Here is an 18108-nt window from a genome sequence, read left to right as displayed (position 1 = left end):
TACCTACATAATGCATTGCGCATAATATTGCTCTCGATAACCATATCACATTTTCAGTCCCTTAGTGATGCGATCACATACTATACTGTATATGCATGGCACGGTGGTCGACTCATAACTGGATTCATATTGTCCTCTATGCGATAACCATACATCACAATGTCATCTAGTGTTATGACCACATATTATAGATGCCATACGACAGTCTTGTAATACCATCGCTTAACTTTGGAAAAAGACTTGTGCCCAGTGGCGACTCGTGATATTTTTTGTATGTAGGATATCAGATTGACGACTGATGACCAAGACAGAAACTAATATTAATATAATAATAATAGTAATAATAATAATAATAATAATAATAGTACCGGTAATCAAATTAATAATCTTGTAGTGTAGGCTTTCACGGCCTGAGTCTATAGATCGAGATTCGTTTTCCGGGCTCAGAGGCGTGGTCTGTTGGTTGATTTTCTACCAGACGTTTCGTCTGCAGGTGCAGACGAAACGTCTGGTAGAAAATCAACCAACAGATCTGCACCTGCAGACGAAACGTCTGGTAGAAAATCAACCAACAGACCACGGCCTCTGAGCCCGGAAAGCGAATCTAGGTCTATAAAAATTAATAATAATTATAATAAAAATAATAATAATAATAATAATAATAATAATAATAATAATAATAATAGAGCATGCAAAATCAATACAAGTAGGCCTATGTTAGTCTTTGACTCACCATTCTGGAATTTGTAATTTATTTGTAGTGAAGTTCGATTCTCCTCCCCTTTTTAGTTGCGAAGGTGGCTCCTAAGCCATTGTACTGCCCGATATTTACCGATGCTCCGTTGTACGTTTGCTCAATTAATTTCTTGCTACAGTTAAATTCTTCTAAATGATCAAATACAACTTCAGATATTCTTTCGGCTGTCCTGTCATCTGAAAGTCCTGTTAATTCTTGTATTTATTATAGCTTATTTTATTTATTTTTATGGAATTTTATTTTTATTAATTTTATTTTTATAGGCTATTATATCATTTTAAATTATTTATTATTTCGTTTATTCTATTATTTTTAAATGGCCAATGAACTGCATTTAAGAAGGCTATAAGGATATTTGAAAATTCTTATTGTAGTCTCTGACAGGTCTCCATCACCCAGAAAGAAGAGTTGTAATATTAGAATACATACAAGAGGGCTTCTTTCTAGCACTCTTGAATACATGGTCATATCCTCAAACGCGGTTAAAGTTAAGCCGTACCCCGCCCTCCGCACCCTCCCTTGTCCACGAACTTCACTGCTAGAAAAAACCGTTTGATTTAAGATATTTGGATGGTTCCTCGGAAATTATTTCTGAGCTGTGCAGTGGCGACAAATCACGACAGAAAGTGGAAGCTTAAAAGAAATTATTACGTCGGGACGCATTGAAAATCAAAATCTGTATTAAAATGTTTTCTATCCTTAGAGACACAAAATTAAGCTGTAGGATCATCCTCATATCCTTCATGGAAGAATCGCCACTGCTTGTGCCCCAACCTTCGTAATATACGGATTTTGTAGATATTCAACCTTAAAACTTCTGACACTAGCATATTACAAAACAAATGGGATATTTTGCATCACCACCCATTGCCATAACTTCATCGAAGATGTTGTACATGTCCATCATTTTGTTTTTGTACAAGTAACAGCCTCACTTCAATGCTGTACACAGCAGATCTGAGTTCATGTTATGGAATAACTGCCACAGCGGGCGGTCATGCAAAAAAAATCCAATTTCTTCTGTAATCTGCCAGTGCCAGAATTTGTAAGACTGTATAGAAAAAGAACAAATTAATATGAACAATTAAAGTTACCTCTTGCTTTTGAAAAACCGTACACTATTAACAGGAAGTGACATTTGCTAAGTGATCCGCCTGAAATCCCGAATCCTTTGTGCCGCATTTACAGATGTTTCTGATATGTTGATTTACATGACAAGTGTTTACTGCACTGTTTTAGTACAGAGGAGACCGACGCTGCTGTTAAATATTTATTTAGTTTGATTTGATTATTGTGAAGGCATTTTATTTCTCTGTGAAATTGCTCTTCCATTCTAAACAGAGCTTTGTTTTGTCGATTTTATAAAAACAGACAGCCTGTTTAATTAATTGTCAATGTTACCTTACTTTATTACTAGGTAATTAGTCATTCCTTTAAAAATCCCATATAGGCTTAATACTAGAGACACGTAATGCTGCCATAAATAAATCGTTAAAGATAGTTTTCAAGGAATTGTGCTTTAATATGCTTTATTTTTTAAGATATGATTTATTATGCTCTTAAATTTGGAATTTTCCAACGACCAACCAGGTTCATATCAAGATGAACGATGTCAGAAATTTTATTAGCTTACATTCTGTGCTTACTCTGCTATTACATCCTCTTTTGAAAATTATTACGGAAAAGTAGAAGTATTCTGTCTGGGATTTTAGCATTGGACGGTTTATTATTCGAATAAATATAGCGAAAACACCCGCTCCGCACCGTAGCGTCGTGATCTAAATCATCATGCTTAGGACTCGCGTTACGAATTGCGCGTTGGTTCGAGTCCTCATAGAGAATTTCGGTCAGTGTATGGAACCGGTGTCTATCTAGCATGGTGATGAGTTTGGTGAACTATGATAGTTAGCGAACTCCGGATCAGAAGTCAGCTAAAACGGCTTGGGGAATCGTCGTGTTAACTACATGATACCTCAGTTCTGGTTGAATGTTCGTTCACCTCTTCTGATGCAAGTGCACATGAGGCCAGCAGCCTTTATGGGCTGTCACGCCTCGGATTTATTTATGTTTATATTGAAAACAAACAAAAACATTACAAAGTAATATTACAATTAATAAACTGAGCTTCAAATACTTGGGGTGTAATTACTATAAGCAGTAACATGAGCTGCAGCCAGGAAGTTAAAAGGAGGATAGCAATGGCAAAGGAAGCTTTTAATTGAAAAAGGAGCATCTTCTGCGGACCTCTGGAAAAAGAACTAAGGAAGAGACTAGTGAAGTGCTTTTTGTGGAGTGTGGTATTGTATGTGGCATAAACATAGACATTACGACGTAGTGAAGAGAAACGACTAGAAGTATTTGAAATGTGGATAATATGGAGAAGAATGAAGCGTGTGAAATGGACGGACAGAATAATAAATGTAACTGTGTTGGAAAGAGTAGGTGAAGAAAGAATGATGCTGAAACTTATCAGAAAGAGAAGAAGGAATTGGTTGGGTCACTGGCTGAGAAGAAACTGCCTATTGAGGGAGTGGAGTAATGGTTAGCGCGAATAGCCGCGAAACTAGGTGGCCCGGGTTCGATTCCGGGTCGGGGCAATTTATCTGGTTGAGATTTTTTCCTGGGTTTTCCCTCAACCCAATATGAGTAAATGCTGGGTAACTTTCGGTGTAGGACCCCGGACTCATTTCACCGGTATTATCACCTTCATCTCATTCAGACGCTAAATAACCTAAGCTGTTGATAAAGCGTCATAAAATAACCTACTAAATAAATAATACTGAGGGAAGCATTGGAAGGAATAGTGAACGGGAGAAGAGTTCGAGACAGAAGAAGATACCAGATGATAGACGACATTAAGATATATGGATCATTTGCGGAGACTAAGAGGAAATCAGAAAATAGGAAAGATTGGGGAATGCTGGGTTTGCAGTGAAAGACTTGCCCTTGGGCAGAACACTTATTTATGTATATATGTGTGCATGTATGTATGTATGTATGTATGTGTGTATGTATGTATACTTATGGAAAACGACATGTCCCTAAAATACAGTGTGGAAGTAATACTCGTATAATTGTGCATATTTTAACAGTTTATTTCTTGATTAGAATACAACAAAAATTCTAATACCGTATTAGTTTCAAAGGAATACTTTCTGAGGAAAAAAAATAATTTTCCCCTAAATGTTAACACTGTTTTACTCGATAAGCATTAGGCCTGTCTGTACGATTCTGATTTTTACTCTTATTAGAGGAACTGGTAATTAATGAGGTCCCTTTGCAGTTTTTAAATTAAATAGACGGTTTTCTTGCATATTAAATAAGAAATTACCACGTGTCTTCATTTCCTGCCATTAGGTAGTCTGGGAAGCTTATAGCAGTGACCAAGGGATGGAATGCTGGTAATCAGACCTATCCGAATGTGTATCGTAGGTGATCTGGCGATGCGCTGTTGCCAAACTGCGCAGACATTCAGCCAAATTTTCTAATTAACCATGCACTTAACTACTAAACGCACAATAGACTTTTTGTTTATTTTAATGTATTTTATTTCTCTCTTCAATGTGCACACTTACATCATTTACACACTGTATAACTGGAAAATTATGAATTAATACCTCCATTGACACATAATATCTTGTAAATAAAGCTTTGTTTTTGGAAGCGGTCTAGAATGGATTCTATCGGTTTCTTTTATGTATTTTTTCCTCTTCTGTTGTCAGAAGTAAATTTATTTCGTGTTCTTCTCCCTCATATTCTAGGATTTTTATTGTTCACAATTCCGGAAGATGGCGGGATTTTTCTTGTTGCCATAACTCCCAGAATGGCCCCAACTTCCACTGTGCCTCCTGTCAAATCAGTATCTTTCCCGGAGGTAAAATGCGATCGCATCGTGGTGTCGACCACAGCATCTCACTTTAGTGCCAGAGTCATGAAAGTATGGAGCTATACAGTACCTCAATGGTACTTTGTGCTGGGTAAAGGGGATACCTATACTTTACTTCAGCAAATAAAACTCTTCCACAGAATCCCAAAGCTATTTAAACTCTTCTCGGCGAATTCTATTTAATCTGCTATTATTTTTGTTTTTTACTAATAAAGGTTTTTTTTTATGATCACTACTCCATGATTGCGGTTGGGAGGAAACATTTTCATACTCTATAACAGTCTTGCCATCATCATCTCTTATCGTCAACTTTCAAGTTTTGTCACCATTTTCGTCCTAACTTTTGTAACAATTCCGACTGACCCTAAAAATTCACAAGTATCTGGACTCCTTCGTCATGTACAGTAGTGGCAAAAAAACCGGACCGACCCTTGTAGCTGATTTCAGAGCCTTGTTAACTCCAGAGAATGATAGACTGGTAACTAAGACTTGTGGTTCGAATCATGCCTGGGAAGGAAACTTTTTTTTGTTCCTTATTCAAATTTATTCCCAATACTTTTCGATTGCTGGTAAAATTCATGTTCTGAGAATAATAAGTTAATTAAGTAGTAAAATATCGCTGCAATCGAAAAATATTGGGAATAAATTTGAATAAAGAACAACAAGAAAAAAGTTTCCTTCCCAGGCAGGATTCGAACCACGAAAGTCTTAGTTACCAGTTTTTCGTGCTCTGGAGTGAATAAGGCTCTGAAATCAGATACAAGGGTCGGTCCGGTTTTTTTTTTTTTTTTGCCACTACTTCTTGGCATAATGTAAGGCCACCATGTAAGAAAATGCAGGATAAACTCAAGAAAGGTAAACAGAAAAATTCCTGGAAAAGGAAGACAAATTTACACTTCTCTTCCGGAAGTATAATCCAGGTGCGATGCTTTTGCAGCAGAAAACACTACATTTGTATTTCAGATGTTCTTTTGTTCCACCATTCTCTTTCACTGAATGCTAGCCGATCATTAACTCACATGTTTACTCAACTCGAGCACATGCATTTTGACGCACTGAGATCCTGTCGACTGCAGGCGATGCGTGACCATGACGACTGACATGCATCACCAATCCGTGGGAACAACGTGCTCCACGGACACACGATGTTCGTTGTTTCCATGAATCTTGAAAGTACTAAAATTGGAACGGTCGCTTGATTGTGTCCAGCTGGTGCCTCGGTCCAGCGCTCGCTCAGGAAGCGGGTGGCTTATTTGCTCTCATACGTCACATCTCTTCCTACATGACAACTCCCACCCGGTCTGCCCAGCAAACCGATGCGGGTTGTATGGAGATACTTCGTATACAACGCTAGAGTACAATGTTAGCTTTAGCATTGCTTTACTAAATCTATTTCATGTTGTAGTTTGCCGATAAGCTATTAATATTTGACTATAATTATTTGTTTACTATGCCGCCTTTGCTTATCTTAAAAAGTAAATAATTTGCATTAACGTTTTCGATACATGTGTATCATCTTCAGATGTGAAGTGTTAAATTAACATTTATAGTGAAAACCTTGCCTATTAGATGGAACTTAATATGATGATTTTCGGGTCATACTAGTGTGATTGCTTAGACTTAACTTAAGTTGATCTATGATATACATGTTATGTTAGGTTAAAATCACTTGCAGTTCGTGTGGTATAATCTAAAATATATAAAACTATTATTACAACTATAAATGTAGTCGTAGAAATGTGAAAACTTTGTAGAAACACTTTAAAAAGTTTAAAAACACTTTGAACACTTGTTGGCTGTGTTTGCCGGTTTAGACTTCGTTGAATAGGGCAGTTTCTGTTGATCTTGATGTTTGACAACGGACTAAAGCACAGTATCGTTTTGTCACTAACATGTCTATCTTTTATTAAAGTGTAAGTTATGTTGTTAAAACGTTTCATTCAATTGTGGTTGATAAATTGATGTAAATCATAGATATATATTACTGTTACAAGATGGAAGTTGTCGGGTCCATAAGTTTAGTACAGCCTTGCGTGTGGTTTGACGTGTGTTGATCTGCTCCTGCTTGATGCTAGGCTGGTACTTTTTAAGATAAGCAAAGGCGGCATAGTAAACAAATAATTATAGTCAAATATTTACTAAATCTGTTCGTCTAATGATGAGAGTTTAAACTGTCATTAATAGACGTTTGAAAATCGGTTCAACTTTAAACACGTGAAAGTGTTAAAAAGCCACTATCTAGATTGAACCTGGCAGCGTGCTAAGTTGCTATGGAAAAACAAACAAAAGCAGAGGTGAAGGTTGGCTATTTACCTTTCGTGCAGCAGCTCGACAACCTTACTTGGACTATGGTGGCGGTCTTCAAGTGAGACAAGGAAAGAGCTCTGTTTGGTTTAAAACTGCGATTCTGCTATATCCTGAACTGTATTATAATGCCTATTTGAAAGCATTACTCACCGTAATCTTCAGTTCAGCACATTGACTACTGGCAAGAGTGCCCATGTATGTTCTCCAAAGGGTGAAGCTGATGAAGGCCTTAGTTACAAGAGTTGTGTAGTGCCTCCAAGGGAAAAATATTCAGTAATTTAAGATTATGAAATAAATTTTAGAGCATCTGAACATAATTATTGTCCCGCGTCGTGGCGTTGTTGTCTAAGGCATCCTGCCTAGGATTCCCGTTACGGAATGCGCGCTGGTTTCAGTCCTTATGAGAGAAGAAATTTTCTCATGAAATTTCGTCCAGTGTATCGGAGCGGTGCCCACCCAGCATCGTGATGCACTTGGGGAGCTACGATAGGTAGCGAAAATTCGGTTTCGAAAACCAGCTATAACGAATGGGGGGGATCATCGTGCTAACCACACGATACCTCCATTCTGGTTGGATGATTCGGCATGCGGACGAGGCCAGCAGCCGGTTGATCGGAATTGGCCCTTCGTGGACTATAGCGCCACGAACTTTTTTGCATAATTATTACGAGCCAATTATATATTTAATATGTGACTAAAAATAACCAACAAAAAATAAAATTGCGATAGCTGAATACTTTCTCTATTTCTTTCCCTTACTTTAACCTCTCCCTTTTAGGTTCATTTATACGACCCACGTCACACGGGCCTTACAGGGCCGCGACCTGTCGGGAGAGGAATTAATCTATTGGATCGCACACATACTTTTTTGGCCACACAAGGACATGGAGGGCCTCCCCGGATGAGGGATCAGCTCAATGCCAGGGCCACCTCCGATACAACACAAACATTTAAGACATTACACATTATTCACTCACACATATGAAAGGATTAAGGGAAGGATTGCCGTCCATGGCCGGACTTTCAAGAGGTAGAATCCCGGCATTTGCCTGGAAATAACTGAGTAAAACATGAAAAACCTCAGTTAGGATTGCCGGCCCTGGGATCGAACCCCGGGCCTCCCGAATGCAAGGCCAGCCCTCTACCACGCCGCTAGCTGAATACAAAGGAAATATATTTTTGTCAATATAACTCAAAATAAGCCTAATTACTTTGCAATAAAATTGAAATGATAGAAATAGGTAAATTTTAAAAACGAAACTATGCATACAACGAGTGAAAAACAGACTAACTTATCAGAGTTTCAAACTGAATTGAAAACACCAAAGTAAAAGTAAGACTATTAAACTATGCAAATTCTTTGTTTGGAAATAACTCTTAAAAATAATATTTATCAACAGTAATCTCACTAGAAGTTTTGATTTATCTAGAGAAAATCAAAACTCGAGTGGGATTTAATTGACCATTACACTATTAAAAGAAAGTATATAAAGATTAGAAGAAATAAAGTACTCTAATACAGTACCATATTAATTGACTTCTTAAATTCTATTTCACTAATGTTAGCTTCACCATTTTCAGTTGACTATCTATGCGGGAAACAAATGACGATCGCAAAGCATGTTTTATAGTACTGTAAAGAATTTGCAGTTTGAAATGTTGGCAACCAAAGAAACAAATGCTAGGGAAGTGATAATGCTAGGGAAGTGATAAAATTTTAGCGATAAACATGTCCTTTTGTACCGTTTTATTTGTCAAAAGTAGTATGACGTAGTAAAAGTGTAATAGTCAGGAAGAACCGATTGAAGATTTCTCTTGCTTTTAGAAAAATTTTCTGAAGCCTACTCTCTTACAAGTCCAATGTTTTTATCTCTTGTACAAAATACGATTGCTGAGTAAGATGATAGAAAATTCCTAACAGTAATTTTGAGGCAGTTCCAACATACACATAATTTAATTTTTGACATAAAGTTACCAACCTAAAAGTAAATACGGCTCGTATTATAGAGCTGAGGGGAGGGGGATTCTTAGGCAGTAAAATGCTGTGCGGACAATATACTAACACAATACTTTACAACCACGTGTTCATTATACCATTAGATCTGAGTTTCGCGGGCTCAAACTCGGCGGAAGCAATAGAATTTCGGATCAGACTATTTTGTACACTGATGTGGAACAATACATAGTTCTGAAATAGAAGCGTACGTGACTTAAAGTTCCGCAAAACAATTTTGTCGTATAATTTACAAAGGAAGAATGCATAAGGATATGGATAACGTGTCTCTTCCAGTGGCGACTTTTGGCCTTAGAACCAGGTGGGACACAAAAAGAAAATATTTAAATAAATGTAATAATAAGAAGATAAACTCATCTATAAATTAGGGGCATAGGCCTAACTCTTTTTGCTGAAAGTTTGTCTCCATAGCATTAAGCTTTATCCAACTTTGTAAATATTTCATTTCATTTTGAACAACACTTATCGGAAATCACTTTGAAACAAGATTTTCATTCACAAATGATTGAAATAAAATCACATTGTTGGTCACTCGATTAATATAATTGATAACTTATATTAATTAAAACTAGATGTCACTTGGGAGGCCGGAGGGAAAAAGACCTTTGGGGAGGCCAAGACGTAGATGGGAAGATAATATTAAAATGGATTTGAGGGAGGATAGAGACTGGACTAATCTTGCTCAGGATAGGGACCAATGGCGGGCTTATGTGAGGGCGGCAATGAGCCTCCGGGTACCTTAAAAGCCAGTAAGTAAGTAAGTAAATGTTAAATCCTGATGTAATTCAGATGAACGCCTGTTAAGTTTAAAATTAATTTATATTAAATGTGTTGCGTTCTCGGTTTTTTAATCTTCCTGGTTCCTCTCGTGCGGGAATCCACGCGGTTTCTTGTGGCGTACGTGCCGTCGTTTTTGATACTGGTTTGATATCTAAGATATTTCACTTATTTTTAGCTACTTAACAGAGAATAGTTTTATATTCGTGATGTCATATTTTCTTATAAAACGACATTGGTATCTGAATAGGGAAGGATGTGTTACTAAAAATACGTGTGTGGGTCATGATAAGAGACAGGAATGTCCAGATAACATAAGCTCGATTATCCAGTACGTTGGAAACTTTGGCATGTGTTTGTATATAGACACTCCTTACGTAAACTATTAGTCACATAATTATGTTAGATGTCCTAGAGTATTAGTGAGGATTATCAACAATAAATTATGCAAGAAATCTGGATCGTATTATGAAGCTGATGTCATAATCAGATATAGATACTGCAAGTGTCTCTGCTGCAGTTGTCACCCACAGCTTTCGAGTTCATTTCATGCAGACCGACAGTTTTTCGAAAGATCTCGTGCCTTTTGAAACGGATATACAGAATGTTGCATCGCTAAACCGGGAAGTTTTGTCAGCGTGTTCGTACTAGTCGTTGTAAGCAAAAGTTCATTGTACACCGGGGTCAGTTCGACTTCACTTCCAAGATACAGGCCTGAAATTACAAATACTGAAGATAGGTATCGTACGAACAATTGAAATAAAGAGCCAGTGTCGTTTTACAAAAATCATAGTATTTCATGTGCAGAGTTCCCGGATAAACTGATTGTGAACAAAATCTTTCCATTACTATAGACCTACTTTAGAAGCAATTACTGTAGCAGATAGCCTATACAGAAGATGGTGCCCGAAAATGGCTTTTCTTTTTAAAAAATACTGAAAACACGCACTTCCGTGAAAATCTAGAAATTTTCTTTTTTCACATTCTTCTTTCTCTTTATAGTTAGTACAATGAGAAATGATGCTATGACAACCTTGTTTAAAATTATTAATGTGCATTAAAAACGTAACAACCCGAATGACTGTTCATCTTTCAAGTGAAGTAATATAAAAAGTCATGATATAAAGCATAATATAAAGACGCGTATGGTCCGCATGACAGCACTGAAGAATATGTTCTATTTCGAGATTTATGTTTGTATACAAAAAGAAAATTCCAAAGAATTCACTAAAATGGTTTTAAAAAGCCAGAGTAACCAAAAGCGAGATTTACTTACTCAATTTAACGTTGTGAGAGCATATTGAAATGCTTCAGGTGTTTTTTTCTTTATTCATGTCATTTTTTCATTGTTTCAGCGGTAACATGACAGAAGAGAAGGTGGAACTTAACCGAATGGGGAGCCTATGCTCTCCAGACCCCCACGCACAGTTGCTGGACGCTTGGCTTTCCCGAAACCTATCCTCCTTCTGCGACGTTCTCAAACAAGTTAATGTATTTCCTGACAACTTCTATGATGATCCTTACCACGCCACGTGCCTTTATCTCGCCTGCAAAGAAGAGGATGGATCTGAGTATGTTAAAGCCCTTCTAGATGCCGGTTCAGATGCCAACAGTATCAACCGCGTACATAAGAAAGCGCCAATTCATGTTGCAGTTGACTCTGCCAGAGACGAAGTCCTAAAAGTGCTTCTCTCAAATTCGAAGATAGACATTAACATTAAGGACAACTTCGGAAACACGCCTCTTCATGTTATAGCTAAACATAAACTAAAAGGTGAAACGGAAGATGTGATAAACAAATATAAACACTGCATTCAACTTCTTATGAATCAGGACGGAATTAATCCTAATATTGTTAATAGGAAAGGCTACACAGCTTTACATTTTGCAGCTCAAAATGATGCCAAGGACGTAGTACAGACAATTCTAGAGCATGCTGGTGACGATATTGATGTGGATAATACGAAAGCTCTGAATGGTAAGACTGCTAGGGAAACGATTATTCATAAATGGCCAGAATTTGCTGAGTTACTGCCCGAGGCAGGAAATGTTGAAGACAGGAAACGAAATGTGGATGTTAGTGTCCTCTTTAATTATTTGTACCACCGTGACTGTAGTTCATTTGTTAAGGCAATTGAAAACCTTCCAACTGCAGAGCTGGAGAAGGGGGATGGAAGTCGTACGTTGCTTCAGTATTGTGCCGAGAACGGTCTGACTACCGAAACACGAGCTTTATTGGACAGAGGTGTGAATGTCAACACAACTTGTCCAACGGAGAGACGACCTCCTGCTCTCTTAGCTTGTTACAGTGGACATCCAAATGTACTTCTCCTCTTTTTAGAACGTGGCCCTGAATGTTTGGATTTGTCAGTTTCTACTGGAGGAAAAGGAACTGCATTCCACGCAGTTTTAACTTCACCTAGGGCGGATACCGCCACAGTTCACAGAGACTACAAGGGATGTCTCGATCTTCTGTTTAAATATCTTCCTAATCTCAAACTAGACATTAACGCCACAGATATGAAAGGAAACACGGCGTTGCACTATGCTGCTAAGAATGAAGATGAGTATGCCGTTTCGACTTTATTAAAACACGGTGCTTATATTGGTATCAAAAATGTCTTCGATGAACCACCTTTGGCTAACATATCACCAAGAATGTTGGAAAGTTTCTTAAATGAATGTCTGGACACAAATGGTGAATTCCCCAGAGAAGATTCGTATGAAGTTACTTTTTCTTATAAGTTTCTTGTTCCACCACAAAGTGAAAACACACAGCAACGACGGAACTCACAGTTAACGACGTTGCCACTATACAACTCTCAGGACGCAGGCGAACCTCCAGTACGTAGTCATTCTAGCACCACGATTACAGAGACTGAACCTCTGCTGTACATCAGCCGATCTCGAGATTTGAGGTATCTTTTGAAACATCCTATATTTACCAGTTTTTTGGACCTCAAGTGGCATCGAATTCGCATTTTCTTTTATGTTAACCTTATATTTTATATCTTGTTCGTAGCACTGTTAACATTGTACATTTTACTTAGCTATGGTAGACCACAAAATGTTGAAACAAGTGAAGACACATCCAACACAAGTCTGATAAATAGGAACACAACAGCTCATCCAGAAACTGAAATTGCAGATAATAGTAAGGAAAACGACTCTGGCTTCTCCTGGGGTCTCTTAATATTCTTTCTCATTTGTTTAATACTAAGAGAATTGTTTCAGTTTCTCGTACGTCCAGTAAGATATCTGAATAGTCCTGAGAATTACCTGGAGTTGCTGTTGATCCTGGCCACTGCCACCATTCTGTTCTGTGGCTGGGTTCATATACATGCCCGTCCTCACGTTTCTGCTGTTGCTATCCTTGCGTCATGGGCTGAACTTGTCCTTCTCATCGGGCGTCATCCCCGCCTATCAACCAACATTGAGATGTTCAAAACAGTGTCTTGGAACTTTCTGAAATTCCTGGCTTGGTATGCTATCCTGATCGTTGCATTTGCGCTGAGTTTTTATACTTTATTCCGTGACTGTGGTGGTGCAACCGAATGTGGTGAAGAAGGAGATTCCGAAGAAAACTTTTTCCTGCATCCTGGAAATTCAGTATTTAAAACGGTTGTTATGCTCACTGGCGAATTTGATGCTGCATCTATTCCATTCGTGTCGTTTCCTGGTACAAGTCACGTTGTGTTTGTCTTGTTCATATTCTTGATTGCAATTGTTCTCTTTAATCTCTTGAATGGTTTGGCTGTCAGTGACACTCAGGCTATAAGAGATGACGCCGAAGTAGTGAGTTATGTGTCGCGGGTGAAGCTCATGTCTTATATTGAAAGTTTATTTCAAGGTTCCCCAGTCCCATTTATCAATACTTTGAAGGAAATATGCTGCTGTTGGCCAGAAAGAGGTTATTCTTTAAAATCCTTTACTGACAGGGTTCGACTTTTCCCAGATAAAGTTCCCAATAATAAGATACGTGTCCTCCCCAATCGTGGCTCCAGAATTCTTTTCACCAGCCACCAGAAGAAACGCCAAGAACTGGAGGAAGAGACATCCCGTTGTTGTCCAGCAGGCTGTGGAGCTTGCACTCTCGATTCTGGGATTCTAAAAAGAGCTATGGAGATTATAAACAACCGTGGCAAGTCTTCGGAAATGGAACAAGTGAAGTTATTACTCGCTCAGAGCCAGAAGAAAATGGATGAACTGCATAAAATTGTGGAAGAAAAACATAAAAAATTGGATGAATATAAGAAGAGGTTTGATACTATGGAGAAGTCCTACAAAGAAACGGAGGTTATGCTAGAGAAAATTTTGGCCACCCTTCTTCAACCCAGTTCTTCTAACAGCAGTCTAGATAATAAATGAGCAAAGTGATCAATTTGCATATAAAGATTAGCATGAACCTTTTATGTATTTTTTTTTATTTTAGTAGGTTATTTTACGACGCTTTATCAACAGCTTAGGTTATTTAGCGTCTGAATGAGGTGAAGGTGATAATGCCGGTGAAATGAGTCCGGGGTCCAGCACCGAAAGTTACCCAGCATTTGCTCTTCTTGGGTTGAGGGAAAACCCCGGAAAAAACCTCAACCAGGTAACTTGCCCCGACCGGGAATCGAACCCGGGCCACCTGGTTTCGCGGCCAGACGCGCTGACCGTTACTCCACAGGTGTGGACTCCTTTTATGTATGAACACACTGTAATGAGTCATTAAGTGTCATACATTGTTTTGAGATTTACAACAAAGATATCAATAATAATGCTCCGATTTAATTTTATGCATAGTCTATGTCTAGCACTGTTTGCTCTCGCCCTAAATTGAATCGATTATTATTCTCAATATGTGGTACTTCCTTTGCCTCTGATAGTTTTCAGATTATTTATGTTCTCCTTTCCAAAAATGTAAGTTAAGACACTCTTGAAGTGTGGATCTAGTTCCAAATAAATGGTATACAAATATTATCATCATAATCGCCATCACCACCATCATCATCAGTGACGCCACATTCTGCTTAGAAACATACCTAACCTTTCTCAGAGACTCCGCTAGGCTTCTCTGTCTTTAGATTTACCCTTGAGTTTTGTATCTTTTACTTAAGACTTATTCCTCCTTCTCACCTGATCTTAGGTCTTTCTTTTTCTCTTCTACTCTCTGTTATTGCAGATAGAATATGTTGACTGGTAAATAATTATCTGACTTCGCTATGTGTCCGACCCATTTTATTCGTTGTAGTTTTATCTGCATCTTTATACAGTATAGTTCATAGAGTTTCTTGTTGGATTTAATTCGTCACTCTCCACTTAGGCCTATATTAACTGGATACAAATACATAGTTTATAATGTAAATATGACGAAATGTTGGAAAGGCAATAACAACAACGAGTCAAGAAAATCAATTAATAGTACTGAAATTGTCCTAATTTTACCTTACAGATAAAAAGCATAATACATATATTTCTTTCAGTTCGATATTATTTCCATGTAGTCCCATGTTTAGGAGAATGAGTTGAATTATGACTTCTGATGCCCTTGCTGAAATTTTAAGTTTGTCCTTTCCCCAGAATTTCGAGGAAGATCAAATAAGAGAGAGTGTAATGATAGATTATTCAGAATATGTTTTTAATTTAATTTTTAATTTTTAATTGATGGAATATATATAATATTTTGAAGGTTGGATCTACTTTTTTTCTTCAGGTGAACAAATGAGGGGAGTGAAAAAAATATGCTGATACTACGTTTTTGGAATTATCTCTATTTGTACTCTTGCCCGTTTTTTTTCTTTCTATCTTAGGACGAAGTTGACCTAACCTTCTTAACATGGTTAACATTTGTATTGCATTCAACAAGTGTTGATTATTCAGTCTAACATGAACAACATAATTAATAATCAGGTTCGAAGTTCTTATATATGTTTTTATTTATTTTCGTCGATCATTGGAATCATCTCCAAACTTTTTCTCAAGTGAATACAATAAACTCCCTTGAAAGTTCTATTATATTTTACTTGTATGTACAAATGCATTTGAAGTACCTTGTTACTGTTACATTAGAAAAAGTTTACAATTAGTCCCTTATCTCACTTGTTGCATTTATTGCAATGTCAATGCAGATATACTTATTTTAGTTTAATAATATATAAATAATGGACAGTGGAAAACTTTTAGATGTAATGTTGTGTAAGGTGTAAAATACTGTCACTGAAATTCAGTGATAATGTAAAAATTATGTATTTTGAAATTATGTATAGGCCTACTGAGATTAAAAGTAATACTGTATTAATCCACTTTTATATGATACTTTGATTTCTAAATAGAATAATTTATATTGGAGCCCTTCGGATATACACAGTGAAAATACTTTTTATATATTCTATATAACTGTGTTGGTTTATAGCTTCATGAATGCAATTTTAACATTTATTTCAAGAAAATATCCTATGTTAATATAGAATGTTTTAACAAGGAACTTAAATATATTTTATTTTTATAGTAAGTACTGTAATTTACAAATACTTTATTGCTTTTATCAGACAATATAATATACGAGTTTGTATATGTACAGTATGTATTTTCAATAAATACGTAGTGTAATGAGGGAAAATGATTTATAAGTTGTTAGGTATATGAGCTTCACCTTAAAAATAAATAATGCTAGATAATTTAGTACATAATGTTTCATTATACATTTTATGCAACAACTAATAAACTGTATAATGTTATGTCGTCTGAATTTTTCACAAGCACATGGTACTTCCAAATCAGTGTTCGTGAATTGATTGTACTGAAAGGAAGATGGTCTGATTTGAATCCTCTATTTCGTGCCCACTATCCTTCTATGTTACGCACTTAGGTGGTGACTGACGAGAGGTACTTTGGGGATTGTAACAGTTGTTGAGCGACTCGAGTATTTTCTAAGTCAAAGAACGCCACACTGCGCAAGCTCTGGATCAAAAGCCTTGGTCCATACCATGAAGAGATATTCGTTTCTCTTTCCTGTTTAAATATTACAGATTCATTCTGAGGAGAAAAAATTAAAACATGAAGGGTTACTATTTGTAATAAGTATACAAATATACAAAAAAAAAAAACTTAAATATGTAGCAGGGCGGGAGAATTCTACCATGTTACAAAAACATATTGTGCATGAAACGAAACGAAGTGGTCGAGTGGTGAAGGTATATGTATCTAGAGTACGGAATCGACGGTTCGGATTCTACAAGATCAATTATGTTTTATGTTTTTAAATATGTAAAATGTAATAAAACCTTATCTTATAAATACATCCTTTTTATGTGGCTTCATATTAATTTCAGTTCCTAAACTTATGGTCTATTAATATTATTTGCAGCATTATTTATCTTTCCACTTTAATTCTTTACATCAATAATTAACTCAGAATTAATTAACAGAAAACCACAATTCCAAGTCACACAGAGTTTGTGTGCACTCGATGTGGGTCTCTGGCATTTCGTCAGCCCACGCGAGTTGTGTGGATATAAAGGGAAAAGTTGAGACGGTGTCGGGTGGAGTTCCCGGGTAGCTCAGTTGGGAGAGCGCTGGTACGTTCAACCAGAGGTCCCGGGATCGATACCCGGCCCCGGAACAATTTTTCCCTTGAAATTATTCAAATCTGCTTTACAGGGAGCTTCACCTGAAAGACTAGATTTGCATAATATATACGTCACTGTGTACGTTAACAGAAAACCACAATTCCAAGTCACACAGAGTTTGTGTGCACTCGATGTGGGTCTCTGGCATTTCGTCAGCCCACGCGAGTTGTGTGGATATGAAGGGAAAAGTTGAGATGGTGTCGGGTGGAGTTCCCGGGTAGCTCAGTTGGGAGAGCGCTGGTACGTTCAACTAGAGGTCCCGGAATCGATACCCGGCCCCGGAACAATTTTGCCCTTGAAATTATTCAATAATTAACTCATTAATAATTATTCATATTATACTGTAAGCATGTGGATGAGTTCTAATATTCCTCCTCCTGTATACTTGTCATATTTAGCGATACGTCGCTAAATCTAGAGAATTTTGAATCAGTCTCGGCGACAAATTTTGTAAAATACGATTAGCAACTTTTATACTGATTTTTATATCCTTACATTTTTTTCTTTCTTTTAAGTTAAAACATTCAACTGAAGTCATGCACTTCTTAGTTTTAAACAGTCATGGGTGCATGACTGAGTTGTCTAATGATGCATACGTGAAAGCCGTGATCTCATATATTTGTGATCAGGGGTGAAAGATACTGATTCAATAATTCTCACCGGTAAGATCTCTCTCAATGCCAGTGCTCCAACCAAAGACGTTGTAGTTACATGCTCCAAACCCATAAACGGAGGCAACTTTGATTGACACGTGACG

The 18108-nt window shown here is 37.2% G+C and overlaps 1 protein-coding gene across 3 annotated transcripts in view; it reads left to right on the top strand.

Moving 5' to 3' along the window:
* The window catches only part of LOC138692879 (transient receptor potential cation channel protein painless-like), a 45191-nt gene extending 28170 nt beyond the window's left edge, over window positions 1–17021 (top strand). For all 3 annotated transcript variants that reach the window (XM_069816186.1, XM_069816184.1, XM_069816185.1), the window contains one exon: window positions 11097–17021. In XM_069816186.1, coding sequence (XP_069672287.1) covers window positions 11104–14109 — 3006 coding nt within the window. In that variant the 5' untranslated portion in view covers window positions 11097–11103 and the 3' untranslated portion in view covers window positions 14110–17021. The remainder of the gene's footprint in view (window positions 1–11096) is intronic.
* The last annotated feature ends 1087 nt before the right edge of the window (window positions 17022–18108 follow it).

This window comes from Periplaneta americana, chromosome 17 (genome assembly GCF_040183065.1).
Source record: "Periplaneta americana isolate PAMFEO1 chromosome 17, P.americana_PAMFEO1_priV1, whole genome shotgun sequence".
In the NCBI taxonomy this organism is placed as follows: Eukaryota; Metazoa; Arthropoda; class Insecta; order Blattodea; family Blattidae; genus Periplaneta; species Periplaneta americana.
The sequence above is the reverse complement of the archived record's forward strand: the minus strand, read 5'-3'. Positions and strand labels throughout refer to the sequence as shown.